At 39.7% G+C, this 16,496-nt stretch overlaps 1 protein-coding gene across 1 annotated transcript in view; it reads right to left on the bottom strand.

Moving 5' to 3' along the window:
• Positions 1 to 9,119: 9,119 nt before the first annotated feature.
• The window catches only part of LOC125227090 (tribbles homolog 2-like), a 35,430-nt gene continuing 28,053 nt past the window's right edge, over positions 9,120 to 16,496 (bottom strand). Inside the window, exons 4-5 of the mRNA XM_048131283.1 lie at positions 11,910 to 12,101; positions 9,120 to 10,670 (exon numbers count right to left, since the gene is read on the bottom strand). Of these exons, the coding sequence (XP_047987240.1) occupies positions 10,403 to 10,670; positions 11,910 to 12,101 (460 nt within the window). The 3' untranslated portion in view covers positions 9,120 to 10,402. The remainder of the gene's footprint in view (positions 10,671 to 11,909; positions 12,102 to 16,496) is intronic.

The following is a 16,496-nucleotide window of genomic DNA, read 5'->3' on the forward strand; positions in this document are numbered from 1 at the left end:
CAAATGTATGGGCCTTTTAGGGATAAAACTAAGTGCCGCTGTTTCGCAGTCTGTAAGTGGGATAAATCATATTTTCTCCAAATATTTTTGCGTGTTTTATTTTTTATAAGAACAAATGACATATTTCTTTATCTTAATATGATATAACCATAGAATATATAATAGTACAAGTACAGAAGGCTCACTCCTTTGATGTTTACAAAACGCCGCCATTCTAAATTCTTACCTACATTAACAAACGGACCGCGCACGTGCAGACGACATTGAATTCTATTGCGCCGCGCGAAGGTCGTCGCCACTGAATGGGCCGCGAACTCGCGGCCGCCGGCATGTACTTGTAGCGCGGCGAAAGGATCGCGGAGTGAGCCGCCCCTGATATAACGCCAATACACATGATGAAAAAAAGACATTTTTGTAGGCATCATCAGTGTAGTTATTAAATGGGTGGGATAGTATTTAATAGGTGGCGCTAAAAAAATGAGGTACGATTCTTAGTATGAAGGTTGTCGATCCTATATAAAATAAATCATCTTTGGTTTCTACACTCGCTTCTGCACGGGAAACATAGTCGCGTGATAGACGATAAAATATCAGGCTGTCCCTATCGCACTATTAGTAAGTAATGTCAGGGGTGGCTCACTCCGCGATTCTATCGCCGCGCTACAAGTACATGTCAGCGGCCGCGAATTCGCGGCCCATTCATTGGTGACGACCTTCGCGCGGCGCAATAAAATTCAATGTTGGCTACTCGCGTGAGGTCCGTTTGTTAATGTAGGTAAGAATTTAGAATGGCGGCATTTTGTGAACATCAAAGGAGTGAGCCTTCTGTACTTGTACTATTATATATTCTGTGGTAATGTTGATCAAAGAGGATCGAGTGTGTAATGCCATCTAGGTCACCGTACCTTTTTCTGTATGGTACCACAGTATAATAAAGAGTACTATCGTACAGTATGGCCACTTCCGCTCCCCTCTGAAAGCGCAGCCCACCCCCTCTCAGTTACCTCACAGTTACCGCCTGTCAAAAACGCGAACAGTCAACCTGTCATATCTCACTCATACAAGCATGGTACGCGTTCACCTACACGAGCTTAGAATGTGTGCTAAGAACGCGCCTCTTTCATATATTTGATCGCCAGTGTCCGAGATGTGATGGTATAACTGAGGGACATAGTGGACCGATTTTCATGAAACATGGCTAAGACACTCCCGACTAACTCAGCTTTCAAACAAAAAAAAACTAAATCTAAATCGGTGCATCCATTCGGGAGCTACGATGCCACAGACAGGCAGACAGGCACGTCAAACTTATAACACCCCCTCGTTTTTGCGTCGGGGGTTAAAAAACTGTGAGTGGTAAAAAACGATGTAAGTACCTACTTAGATACTTTTGTACAGGTTTGCCTAATTTTAATAGACCGCCATACTTTCATCTCCGTAGTTTCGTAAGTCTGAATGCGATGAATAATCAAGAGTTTCGCATGGTCAAGTTTAATTTGATTGGAAAAATAAGTAATTTTAAAGTCCCAATCACGTCTGTTTTATGAGTACCTAACCTACTAGCCACACAAAGCTGAAGACATTAGGGGAAATTGTCGATATTTTTACCGCAAATACAGTCAATATCAACCTTCGTACATTCCGACAAAGTTCACAATGACGCGCTACGTGCAATAGGCGCCAAGTTCAAAGAGGTAAATCCTGAACTGGGCCATTTTTTTTTCAAAGTAGTCCACCCCACTTTTTTTGTAACATGGGTATTTTTTACTCAATTCATACTCAGAATTGCGACGTCTGTCGATCCTGATAGGAGAAAAAAAATGTACCAAGACTGCAATACAAAATGTATGTAAAAATGGTGACGGAATGGGAAAAAAACGTCGGGACACTTTTTTTCTCCTATTAGGACTGAAAGAGCTCACGATTCTGAATGGAAACCACATAAACATTTTCAAATCCAATAAAAGTGGGGGGGGGGGGGGGGGGGGGGGACAACTTTGAAAAAAATGGCCCAACTCTATTTCATTGACATAAGTTTTTTTTATGGGATAGGAGGCAAACGAGCAGACAGGTCGTCTGATGGTAAGCGATCACTGCCGCCCATGGACACCCGAAACACCAGAGGCCACTTTTGGGCCACTAGCGAAGTTTCCAATCGTTGCCTCTGCGTGGCGTACTATACGCAACTGGCTCTGTCGTACCAATACGGAAGAGTGAGAGAGAAGATAACTATGATACGAAGCGTCAGCAATTGATTGTATTAGTCTTGGCTACAGAGCCTGTAACGTTGTTGAGGGCAGCGGCCTGAAATTGACGCTTTCTGGCCGGATGACGGAAAATACCCATGTGCAAGGATTATTTAAGGATTTACAGTCTCCTTCCTTACTAATCGTTACTCATTTTTTAGCGCCACCTATTAAATATACTATCATAACTGAGCAATTCCCGTTAAGTTTGTACATTTGGATCATTGTCTCCGATTTGGATAAAAATTGGTACAGATGTAGTGCGAAAAGGTTTGCCTTCGTATTGTTACGGAAACGTACGAACGTGTCATGCTATTTCAGTCAGTGTCAGTACAAGATGTACTGACATTGACTGAACTACTTAGCATGACAAATACGAACGTTTCCGAAGGAAACCCTTGAAACCGAAAATGTATAGAAATCTGGTAACAAAAAAGGAAGGTTTCATACAAAAAACCTAGGACATTTTGGGAAACTTAGTGGATTTTGCTCAGCATCATGGACTCTATCAGCCTACCAATTTTTATCAAAATCAGAGGCGTGATCCAAATGTACAAACTATTCGGGAATTGCTCACGTACGCTTTTTTTGTATGGGCTTTGTAGTCCCGCATTAAATCATTCTTGGTGTAAACAACAAGATACAATAAGTTAGCACCATTAGATTGGTACTCGGGACTATACCTTTCGTACCTATTAGTACCTAATTAGTACTCTGATAAATATTGCACAATATTTTGTAAGAATCTTTATATGTGCTAGTGACGTCGAAACAACTTCAGAGTGCAATGGTAGAATATTATAGTAGATAGTGGTATAGGAATTTCCCAAAGACGGGTTTATTTTCCGCATGAAAATTGGTGACTGCGACAGTACAAAGGTCCTGGATTATATCAGTACTTATAAGAATAACTGTTGTGGTAGTAATTAATTAAATCTGTTTTTCCTTGTAGGCAGAGACAAATACGAAAAAGACTGTTGAGTAAGTTATTTATCTAACGTAATTTCAGTGTTTTAGATAAATTCTTCGCTTTCTTCTTATCCTTTACTCACGGCTGACAGTGTTGATTGCAGTTCTGATTAATCAGGATGATAGTGTAAAAAAGTATAAATGTATATTAGTTTCCCGCTCTTGTATATCTCCTTAGCGAGGTCCGAGAACCATTTTAATAGTATTTTATGCAACAGGCGTTTAAAGGAGGTCAAAAAAGACGAGTGGCGTGGGTAACAATTTGAGGCGAAGCCGAAAATTGTTATTAAGACGCCACGAGTATTTTTTGACTCAGTTAAACACCGTTGCATACAATACTTTTTCTACGACCATACACTTACTTTTTAATAGTTTTCTAGAATAACTTTCGTTAAATTCGAACTGTTTCCTGTATTATGACTTGTCCTCTGCAATGTTCCTGCACTCACCCTGTCGCTCGCACTCCCCCGCGCCGCCGCAACCCCCGGCGCCCCGCCACAGTATAATAAAGAGTACTATCGTACAGTATGGCCACTCCTTCTCCCCGCTGAAAGTGCCGCCCACCCCCTCTCGGTTACCTCACAGTTACCGCCTGTCAAAAACGCGACCAGTCGACCTGTCATATCCCACTCATACAAGCGTAGTACGCGTTCACCTACACGCGCTTAGACTGTGTGCTAGGAACGCGCCTCTTTCATATATTTGATCGCCAGTGTCCGAGGTGTGGCCCCGCGCCCCCGCTATATCCCTTAAAGGCTACCTAACAATACTTTAAGAGCTATATCGTATGCGTGGGTGCAGGGGGCGCCGGGCGGGGACGGGCATCTTTTATGTAGGGTTTTAACGATCTATGCAATACACTGTAAATGACGAATAACAACACGGGAGTAGAAAAAATACTTAAGCCCACTTGCACCAACCACTTAACTCAGTCTTAGTGGGCTGTCATCTGTCAAATTACATATAAAATGGTGGGTTAACCCTCCTTTTTCGTTGGTGCAAGTGGCCCTTACTGCCCAGCCACGACATTGGTCTAAGCGCGACGGCGGTGAGCGGCAGCCATACGTGCGAATGAAAAGTCCCATCGCTGTGTCTCGCTCCAATGTATGGCCGCCGCTCACCGCTGTCGCGCTTAGACCAATGTCGTGGCTGAGCCGTTAGAGTCGAAAAGTGGTAAACCAGTTACTTGGCTGACCGTACTTTAGTTGGCTTGATGACATATGTCTTGGCCCTCATCCTCGATCTATTTCCTCCCCCACCGATATTTATTATAGTCTGACCTACAACCTAACTCTGTACCTACCTGTTGGGATTTTTTTATCCAACTTTTTAACACCATCTAGTGGCCGCACAGGGAGCCGTTTCGGTATCAAAATCATAGTTCAACGTTAGAAATCACAGATGGCGTTGTAGATATGTAGTACTTATTGAATATGTTTATATTTATAATATCATATTATGACTTTCTATTGACGGGAAGACATAGGATGCAATTATTGCAAGTCTACACCATTACAAGTCAAGTACAAGTCTATATAATTGTATTGTCTCTATTATAATTACATACATACCCATATTGATCATCACCAAAGACATATGTAACTCCGTATAGACAGATAAAGTCTAAGAAAAAAACGTACCTCAAAACCATACAGAAAAAGGTACGGTGACCTAGATGGCGATACACCTTTGGGGACGCTCGGCTAGATGGCGCTAATATTAATATTGGACATTTTAACACATATCAAGCTAAGAATATGGTCCAAATTCTTAAAACTGAGGTTCAAAAGTTTTAAGCTTGTGTCGAGAGATGGCTGTCTATGCACTGTGATTACACATTTTACTTTGACAGTAACTCTCTATTATACTCGATCCTCTTTGATCATCACATTCATCACCGTGTTAATTATAGTATCTAGTAGTACCTATAGTATTTACTTAAAAGGTAGTCATAGTAGGTAGTAGTTTACCTTGCTGTGATGTCATTATTGGCAAACATTTTTTAATGCTACGTCGGCGGCAAACAAGGGTACAACCCACTTGATTTATTTATTTAGGAAATCTTGTTTCGTGATTATTTTTACAAGCTTTACTTGCCTTGTTAGTATGTTAGTGTGCGTCAAAACGTAGAAGCTAAATTTGACCCACTTCCCGGTTTCCGATTGAGCTGAAATTTTGCACACATATGTAAATCACGTGACAATGCAATATTATGGTATCGTGGAGCTGATCTGATGATGGAGCAGAAAGGTGGTCATAGGAACTCTGTTATGAAACGTCGTATCCTCATCGAATAAGGAGGTTTTAAACGTCTCGCGCGGAGAGCAGTAGATGACTGTTGAAAGAAAGGTACAGTCGGCGAAAAGCTTGTGCCAAAAATGAAATTTTTGCTAAAAAACTTATTTATAACATATAATGCAGCGATTAAATTTTGTAAAATAATATTTTTTATTATACTTATGTCCCAGCGCTGGATACTGAAAAAATGTAATGTTCTTGGATGAAAGTCTCACAAGAAATATAGAGAATTTAAATATATTCATATGGAAACTTTCAATCTCCATACGTGCAGAAATGAGGAAAGTTTCAGAATTTTTCCTATCTCGAAAATTTCACAATGTTGGAAAGTTTTCGTCGGCACATTAGTAAATCAGACAAATATGTGTAGATACTGGAGGCCGATTTTTGAGTCTCACTGTCACTAAAATACCGGTTGAAAACGGTGAATTGCCTATTATTTTCAGTGACAATTTTCTGAATTCGAACGCCGTGAGACTCAAAAATCGGCCCACTGGCCTATCAAGTATCAAAAACCAAGAACGATTTAATACTAGACTGACAAAGACCATACAAAAAAGCGTATCCCTGAAATGTATCGGCCTTTTAGGCTTAAAACTAGATGGTGCTGTTTCACAGCCTGAAAGTGGCTAAAATCACGTGTTTCCCAAATATTTTCGCGTGTTTTTATTTTTTATAAGAACAAAATGACACATTTCTTTATTTAAAAAAATCATGATATCACATCAATACACATTCAGGCATCATCAGTGTAGTTATGAATTTTATTCACTTGCAGTAGTGATGCAAACAATAACAAATATGGCAAACAACATTATTTTCATTATGATAGTATTTAATAGGTGGCGCTAAAAAATCGAGGTACGATTTAAAGTATTATGAAGTGTACTGTCAATCCTATATAAATTTTAATAATCCTTGCAAAAACTGAAATTCTAGCAAGCGCGGATCCAGCTTCGTACCCAGGGGGGGGTCACGTGGTAAGTCACGTGGTCTATTTGTATGGCCAACTTAGGCTCCAGGGGGGGGGGGGGGTCATGACCCCCATGACCCCCCCCCTGGATCCGCGCATGAATTCTAGGATATTTACCTTATCTAACTTTATTTTGATATTTTCCACTTGATCCTATATTCTAACTAAACTCTATGCCTCAGTAATATAGTCCAAATTCGAATATTATCGATTACGCGTCCTTGTTTCAATATTAAGGTCAAGGTGAGGACAAAATGCGAATCTTATTTACCTCTCAATAAGGCCGATATTATTATGATTCTTATGTACTATTCAATAAGGTAGACATTGGAGGATGTTGTCCTTGTTATGATAAGGTCAAGGAGTAAGTGTTATTCTAGACCATAGATTAGGATATATTAAGCTAGATTGAGTAGTTAGGCCAAACAGTGTGTCCACATGAGAGGGTAAAGTTGGGGCTGGTGTCCCTCTCGCACTTATTGCTACTGTCAAAATCATTTGAATGACGTCATCACTGTCATAATTTGGGGATACCAGTCAATATTCAAAGTTACTACCAAATCTACTAATATCCAATTAAAGGTTTTTTTTAATTGCGCAAATTTTTGGTTTTATGGCTTCATAATAATGACTTACCAATTCGTTACAAGGTATTACCCTTGCCTCGATATAATACAAAAATAATTTAAGAAGTTTATAAACTTAGTTATCATACAGGTAAAAATACTACTACTATACTAATCTCTTTAACACTGGTCACACGTGCGAGAGGGACACCAGCCCCAACTTTGACCCTCTCATGTGGACACACTTTTGCTAGTCTGACAAGAACGCCTTTCTGCACCGGTGATAAAGTTCAATTTAGTATGGCAAAAAAAGTGTGAGCTCAGTCCCTATTGAAGGTCCATGTTCCAGACAAAGTTGGCTGACTCGAGAGAAATGGGTAACTCAGTTAATAAATTAAGTACCTACTGTCTGGAGTAGGGAATACAATAACCGACCAAATTTCATAACCGGTTATGGTATGGCCCGAAAAGTAACCGATAACCGGTTATAATCTGTTACGGTTATTTTCGACAAAAGGTGGTAAATTTTCAATCAAATAATCTAAAAAGTACAAAAATAAAGGTAAAATATTGGGGAATGTAAGTATAAGTCTGTGTTTTTTTTAAATAAAAACAGAAAATTACTGAAAGTGATAAAAAGGCCTTTGATGTGATACAATATTCAATCAAAATCGTTCACAACTTCACAAGGGAAAAAAAGTCATATTTTAGTTACTAAAGTAAACAAAAATAATGACAAAAATAATAGTCAAATAATAGGCCAAGAGCGTGTCGGGCCACGCTCAGTGTAGGGTTCCGTAGTTTTCCGTATTTTTCTGAAAAACTACTGAACCTATCAAGTTCAAAACAATTTTCCTAGAAAGTCTTTATAAAGTTCTACTTTTGTGATTTTTTTCATATTTTTTAAACATATGGTTCAAAAGTTAGAGGGGGGGGACGCACTTTTTTTTCCTTTAGGAGCGATTATTTCCGAAAATATTAATATTATCAGAAAACGATCTTAGTAAACCCTTATTCATTTTTTAATACCTACCCAACAATATATAACACGTTGGGGTTGGAATGAAAAAAAATATCAGCCCCCACTTTACATGTAGGGGGGGTACCCTAATAAAACATTTTTTTCCATTTTTTATTTTTGCACTTTGTTGGCGTGATTGATATACATATTGATACCAAATTTCAGATTTCTAGTGCTAACGGTTACTGAGATTATCCGCGGACGGACGGACGGACAGACAGACAGACAGACATGGCGAAACTATAAGGGTTCCTAGTTGACTACGGAACCCTAAAAAATAACCGATAATATCCGTAACCGGTTATGTGAGATTCCTAATAATGGGCTATAAAAACTTGACAAATAACCGGTTATAACCGGCTTGCATTCCCTAGTCTGGAGTTTCTCTTACTGCTTTCTGACAGTAGGTCCTCTCCCTTTCGAGCTATGAATCCCACATGGTGGTGGGGTCAGATTTCCATGTCATTCGCTTCCACGTCGCCCTATTCTTGACGTCGTCTTTGGACACTTTAGCCATGTTGTTTAGTACTAGCGAGGACCATATAATACCGATCAACCAATCTGAATCCTAGGCCACTGTAGAACTCTTTCACGACTCGTCAAACTGACTTCTATAGCAAATAAAGCACGGTGTCAATACGACAGGGTTCTAGAGTAGCATAGGATTCTAATTGGTTGACTGTACCTAAGGGTCTCCTAGCATATTAATGCACAATAGAAAAACAAGCATAGTTCTATGACCACTGTTTTTCGCTCTTATTTCAGTACCATAAGGCTTTTTGTTTAGAGAAATACGGGGAGAGCCTTACGGCCACATGTACTGGATTAAATTAAACCAGAGACAAATACTCGCCAACTTTGAGAAGAATGTATTGCGACTTTAGTCTTCTTGGAATAAAAGCTACTGCGCGAAACAAGCCGATAGTTTTTTTTTCTTGTTTATTACTTTTCTTATCAACAAATTTAAAATAAAAGGTCTTCTTTGGCACTGATAGGTTTTTAAATAGGTAATATAGGTTGATTCGATGGAAAGAAAATTCAGGTAGTATGTTTCTTAATTATTTATTCCCTCTATCATTCGTTCTTTTTTGATAATCCTCATGATATCTTAGGTCTATTTACAGTTTGTATAAATTAAGAAGTAATAGTAATATTTTATTTTACAGAGTAACGCTACTATTGTACAACACTTTCAATTGAAAGACTAAACAGTTACGCTTTCGACAATGAAAGATAACAATCAGAAGTGTAAGAAATGATTTAACAAAATTACAAAAGGTAACAATTTAAAGAATGGTAACACTGATTTTTGATTTGGAACTTTCGATTTGGAACAAACTAATAATAACTAAAAATTGATCAAAAATTTACAATCAAAATAAAAACTCAACACCAAGTACCAAACTGGAAATAAATTAGTTTAGGAAGAAAGTGCCCAGCGACCGCAGACGCTGCTCATATATTATATCCATTTATGTTCACTATTAATATTAAATACATGGCACAGACCAAATCCAAACGCCTTCGGTACGAGGTGGTGCGAATATATTTTTAACAATTTCACTCATATAATAAAATAAATTTCCGCATGTCGATTTGCCGAATAATCACGATTCAATAACCAAATAATATAATCAAAATAACTCTATGATGGAAGCAACAGATCGTTGTGCAACAAAAGAAATCACTTCTGAATAACAACGTAATGGCAATCATATATCGCTAAATAACATCGGTGGAGATCACAATACACGAAACTTTATATAAATACAAAATATACATAATTTACCTAACATTAGCGTAACAACTTCAGCGCAATATAGGATCTATATTGAAGTGAAATCGTTTGAATGCATCACGCTCAGAGGAATTAACGTAATAGTTAACATTTAACAGAATGCTCTTTATAAATTATGCGACGGCGCAGCGGCCGCCGCGGGATCGCCATCGACTCCATAGATCACAAGAACGCGATATCAGTCTCACTTATTCTGTCATACGAACGCTAGGACTACAGCGCGCCCGGCCGCCACAGACGCTCCGCCGTACTAACTCGGCGGCGCGCCCCGCGGCAGCGCGGGCGCAGTATAAATTAGTGCGCGGACGGGCCAGCCGCCCGCGCGTCTGCTTAACTAACTAAAATCTCCACGGAGACCTATTTGGCTCACTTACTGAAAACGAGCGGACTATTTCAGTGAGGCTGCCGCGACTTAGGCCGGAATAACTTATTTAAATTCATAAATAACTTTGACATTTTCACTACGCGCGGAACTCTGTACAGGCCCGATGCCAGCACCGGGCGAGCTGCTGCTGGCTTAGGTCGGGACTGTTAGAAGTAGTCTTCGGGCTCGAGGTGCAGGTCGGGCACGAGACGGTCGTGCGATGCGGCCGCTCTGGGGGGCAGCTCGTTGCGAGGGTCTCTGGCGAGCCAGGGGTGGCGCAGCACGTCGGCCGCGCTCAGCCGCTCGCACGCCTCCCGCCGCAGCAGCGAGCGGATGAGACACTTGCCCCGCGACGACAGGCACTCGGGCACCACGAAGTACCCGCGCGAGATCTTAGCGAACAGGGACGCGTGCTCCGAGTCGTTGAATGGATACCTGCAACAATGAACACATTGTTTAATGCGTGTAAAGGAAGTAGCGATCGATTAGTGTCGACCGGTATTCGAGATACGATATCAGTATTAATGCACACCGATCGATTTAAAAATCGGAGCGGAAACAAAAAACTTATCGCGTTTTGATAATTTAAAATCGTTAACATTAGGCCGACTCTCCAAATTTCGTTTTTACCGCACCCAGCCCCAATTAATTGTGGCGATCCGATTGTCATTTGGAGGCAGATGCGAAACAAAAACCCAGGTAGAACCCTTCCGGCGACAGGTGAGGGCGATTGCGGCGAAATCCCGAGTCTCAAAATTTAAATTGTGGGCGAAGGGAAAAAAGTAGAAGACAAAGGTTGGCGAACGGCAGGTGCGTAAAAAGGCTTTCGGAGGTGAAACGTCTTCGCCATGTGGCGGCAGGTGGGAAGATTTCCCGTACGTGTGGGTGATATAATTGTGGCCGTTGGCGCGTAACGGCCGGCAGGTGCCCCCCAACGGACAGTACCACCACTGTTCGACAGGTGATCTCTGTTTAGTGTTTACTAATAATCTTGAGACAGCGTTGATTGGGTCAATTTGAATACTAATTAGTCGCTTTACGATCGCATGATCATCTCTTTACAGTGTTGTCATGCACTCTGTATTAATTATAGGTACTTTTGTAAAACTGTACGATCGAAAAAGAAACATGGAGACAACAAAAACTCGGATGTCAATAATAATTAGAGCGCTCCCGCTAACCTGATATTTTCTGTTTTAAAATTATTTTAATTGGCGCAGGTAATCGTCGTAATTTACATGCGACTATTTATCTAGGGATTCCGCGATCAATTATCTCTTGTCTTATCATTTTGCATTCCACAATTTGTCTACAAAAAACCCACATTTAAGTGGATGTCGACCTGCATACGCTTGGAATATTTTTTAAGTTGAAACATGATCTTATCTTTTTAGAATGTTGAGAACTTTGACAAAAAAAAAATGGCAAAGGACGCAAGTATAGACTATAGTTCTGATCTTAAATATGATATTAAACCTACTGAACGCCAGGAACTCTTAAAGGCGTCGTACCATTCATGCTCCTGGCGCCATGATATATATAAAGTATGCTTATAAGTGTTATATGGGGTCCAAGTAAACTTCAACTGTTCATATCTGGTATCTTACTTGTAGATATGCCAGTTCTTGAGGTTTGATAGGCTTTCTTAGGTAGGTATAGGGACGTGATGCTTACCTCCCAACGAGCATGGTGTACAGGATGACGCCGAGTGACCACATGTCGGCAGCGCGGCCGGAGTACGTCCGGTGCGCGCGCAGGATCTCCGGCGACACGTACGCGGGGCAGCCTCGCTTGTCCTGGAGAAGGTCCTCCTCGGGGTCGTCCAGCACTACCGCATCTTCTAATGACTCTAGCTTTAACGTCGTCCTGTAACAAGAGGAAACGAGATTTAGTTATGAGAATTGAACGAGGTTTTATTTGTAAGCTGGGTAACTATGTTTATTACGGTGCCAAAGAGCCGAATATGATGACGGACTCTGTGAGAAAACAATGCATCGCTAAAATTGTCACGTTGAGTAAATTGCCTATTGTAAGTACAGTATAAAATAATGTATCAATTAGGCGAAAACCTTATTAATTTGCTAATTTTAATGAGTAATCAGGCTGCATGTAATGTGCAATCATTGACCCATTAACCGTTTGAGCCAATACCTAGAAGCTCGAGCGATCCACCCGTCCATATGGCTCCCTTTGAACTCAAAGCGCGCATTAACCAATGCACGGCAAATTAGCTTCAAATAATGCCTCAGCAAAACATATTCCAAATTCGCAACTATCACAAAATTGATTATTACACCGATACAGGTTTGTAACTCACTTCATTTGTCGCGTATATTTTTATTAATTTATGTGGTTTCGTCACGTTACGGGATTCGGCGCGGTGCGACCTCGTATTTCACAGCGTTTCGAAATGCATTAAATGCACAGTTATTCGAAACCGTACGCAGCGCCGATCGAATGTAAAGTAACTCATCGCACAATTCACTAGCGAGACTGTTTCACCATCAATTTAACATTTTATAGTTTAATAAGGCTCATTTCCGGCGATACTATTTAAGATGAAGTCCCATTTATAGTTCGCGTTGATTTAAGCTCGGATTGTTTTAATCGATATTGCAGTCTGTTTTAATGGAGGTTCGATGCAAAATGGACGCAATTATCAAAAGAAAAACGAAGGAGACATCAGCGCGGCAGCAGGTGGTGCTTCAAATCGACTTGTATTAATGCACTGGGTATTTTTAGCCCGTTTCAATAATAAGTTGCATAGGGCGAGCTCAAAAAGGGGATCTATTTTTGTACGCTAATTGCCTAGAATCTAGAATAAATGCCTGCGTATAAATAGAAACGCGTTTCCCGAACCTTGTGTAGTTTAGTTACAAAACGTGCGGTTTCATGTTAAAAGGCAATTTCCAATTGGATCTCAAAGGATTTTAGTTGTAAAGTGGTAACCCTGAAGCGTCGGGTTGACTAGCGTTAAGCAAGTCAGTTGCAGCGATAATTCGCCTTGAGATAAACGAAACTATTTATTAACGAGTGATCGGTCGTGACAATATGGAGCGTAAGCAAAGGTTACTCTCGTTAGGTGGCGCAACGCGTCATGACGTACCGTACTGGCCGTTGCGATGGTTAATTTACTAGCCGAAATGTGTTTGAGTAGGCCTGACAAGTCTATAAATTTAACATTAATCACATTCTAACTGCAAGAGGTTTCGATTGCTCATAAAAAACAAACATCGTTCTATTCCTCCGTATTTTCCGGATGTATCCTCGATACTCGGAAATTTAAGCCCATTTAAAGGAAAGGCCCATTTGAAGTGTATTTATAGATGTAATTTCCCGTGTAGGTAGTGAGTGCGTGCAGAGGCACGTGTCATCTGTGAGGCAAGCTGTGGGAACGGCTGACGAAACGCAACATTACACGGATCTACTGCAACTTTGCTCAACGGCCTGAGGGCCGATTGTGACCTAGGCTTGTCGAAACAACTTGTTTCTATAACTTTAATTTCACGAAAATGTAGGAGTGGAGCGTTTTTTATGAATTTAGATAAAATAATCTCATAATATGATATTATGTATATTATCATACAGCTAGCTACATACAATAACACTTTAATTTTTTATGCAATTTACACAAAAAAAAGCTTGACAGAGAGGCAGGAGTCAGGAGATAACAAAAAATATTGATATTTTTTTAAGAAGCATTGATTCATTTTTAGTGTTTAAAGGCATTTTTGCCTTATCCTACCTCGGATGGAGCAAATCAGAGATACAATGACAGTAACGTTTTATTATGTTTTTTTTTGAATGATTAATAGTTAAATAAATATATGTCAAAAAAAAACATTGACTTCTTTGTGCGGGAATTTGACAGAAATATAAACTAGAGGCCATTTTTTAACATAAATTATTTTCTAGGACCACAAAGGCCCTATGCCTTGCTTAGGGCAAAATAAGATTATTTTACACAGTCATAAAGCAAAATAGATATATTTTCCCTTATGCAGTGTGATGGAGCAAAGCTGCCCTTTTTTGATCCGCCAGTGAGCGGCTTCAGCGCAGTCGTCCTCGTGTCCGTTTAGGTGCGCGCGCGCAACTGATCCTAATTAAATCCCTACAGCGGGCTGAAGTTCGCAATCGATACGTTTCGCAACTATCTTCACAAGACTTATCGGGTTTTTAGTTAGGTAAAGATATATTTTGTAAAAATACAATATGACCTCAAGTGTGCCAACTTTGCCAAGTCGTAAATCATAAAAAACATGTTTTTGCTTTAATTAGAATAAACCTAAATAAAATGCTGTTTCATTGCAACAAAATTTTAGTGCACATTCTAACAAATGCAGATATATTGTTGTTTCATGCAAATTTTAGCAAACGCGCATATATTATTACAGCATAGTTATTTTACTGAAATACTTATCCCAGATACTTTGTCGATACAAAATTCATGAGAATCACGAATAACTCACAATTTTAGAACAAAATCGACAATATCACGTTTGTGTTCAATGCGTACGATTTTTTCAAAGGACCTCAAAAAAGTGTCCTTACGGCAATGACACTCGACATTCGGCAGTGTTGCAAGCATCGGAAGGTTGGCCGGATTTCCGAGCGGGCCGGCCGTGGCGCGCCGTCGCGGCCGCCTGTCGCAACTGGCAACACTTTACGCAATTCGCATTACGCATGACTTTGTGCGAGGCAAATTCGAGCCCAATTTGATTTAGATGAGTTTAAAGTACAATGTTACTGCTTAGAAATAAAGTAGGTTATACATTAGATAGCATACATTGATACTACGTCAATTGCTTTGCAAAAATGCAAGCATCCGAAGATGTAAAAATTAGATATGACAATTTAAAAAAAAGTTAACTATAAGGCAATTTTTAATTGAACGGAATTACTGTAAACAAACTACTGTCAGTGTCACTGTCAGAAGTCAGGGATTCTCACACTACGGGTCCGCAGAAATATAAGAAAATATGAGTAATTTAAGTACCCTCAATGATGCAAAACTTTTTTGTCACTGGCTACACCTTTGTTTACAATAATTACGACTAAATAAAAATAGCGGTATAGAGATTTCTGACAGTACTTACTAGAAATAGATACGAATAAAATGCGTCTAATGTATCTGAGTCACCAAATCGATATTAAATTAGAAAGGAACTTTACTGTATATTATAAATCGTACGACATTCCGGTACCCCTAAATATCTATGTAAATATAATCGTGACGTTGTAAATTGACTGAGACTGTCCAAATCGCAAACTATGAGTTAATATTTGGGTTTCGTTGAACCTTAACAACTGTTCACGCTTGACGTTCGCTCAGAGCACTAGAACTATAATGTTTCAAGTTACATACAATCGCAATGCAATCTCAAACATAAAATATGTATCCAAAGATCCAATTTTGAGTAATTTAGTTAACTAAGAATTGAAGTTTAAGTAGAAATGTTTAGAAATGCGTAAATTGCTGTAACTGTTAATGAATGGTTCAACAATTAACTACACGTGTCAGTAAAACAATGGCATCGTGAAAATTTATTACTTGACGTGTGCTAGTAACTTATTAACCACTTGTAGTTCTTATCTCATTGCTGTAAAGTTTACAATCGTCCTGTCAATATCACAACTAGAAGTATAGTCAAAGAGGATCGAGTATTATAGAGAGTTACTGTCAAAGCAAAATGTGTAATCACAGTGCATAGACTGCCATCTCTCGACACAAGCTTAAAAGTTTTGAACCTCAGTTTTGACAATTTGGCCCATATTGTTAGTTTGATATGTGTTAGCGCCATCTAGCCGAGCGTTCCCCAAAGGTGTAACGCCATCTAGGCCACCGTACCTTTTTCTCTAGGGCTTTGAGGTACGTTTTTTTCTTAGACTTTATCCGTCTATACGGAGTTACATATGTCTTTGGTATAGTTGAAAACAGAAATATGTATACGGCCAAAGTGTTCAAAACGATCTGATTGTGATCATGGATAGTTACCGCGTGAGATTTTAATGACTTCATTCACATGTTTTTTTAGCGGCATCATTTCAGTGGCGCCATCTAATGTGATGTACAATTAACGGGACGTTTCGCAACCAGTTGCTCAACTCAACCCTGACAGTTTCGCAACAATGGCCGGCCCAGATGCACGCGTGCATTTCCTGCTCTGTATAGATACATGTTGCGCAAGCGATGATGCATGCGGCGAAAGGTTACATTTAATTGTAAATCACTTCATTTGCAATATTCGTGTACGTGACACA

The sequence above is a fragment of the Leguminivora glycinivorella genome, chromosome 6, assembly GCF_023078275.1.
Source record: "Leguminivora glycinivorella isolate SPB_JAAS2020 chromosome 6, LegGlyc_1.1, whole genome shotgun sequence".
Lineage (NCBI taxonomy): Eukaryota > Metazoa > Arthropoda > Insecta > Lepidoptera > Tortricidae > Leguminivora > Leguminivora glycinivorella.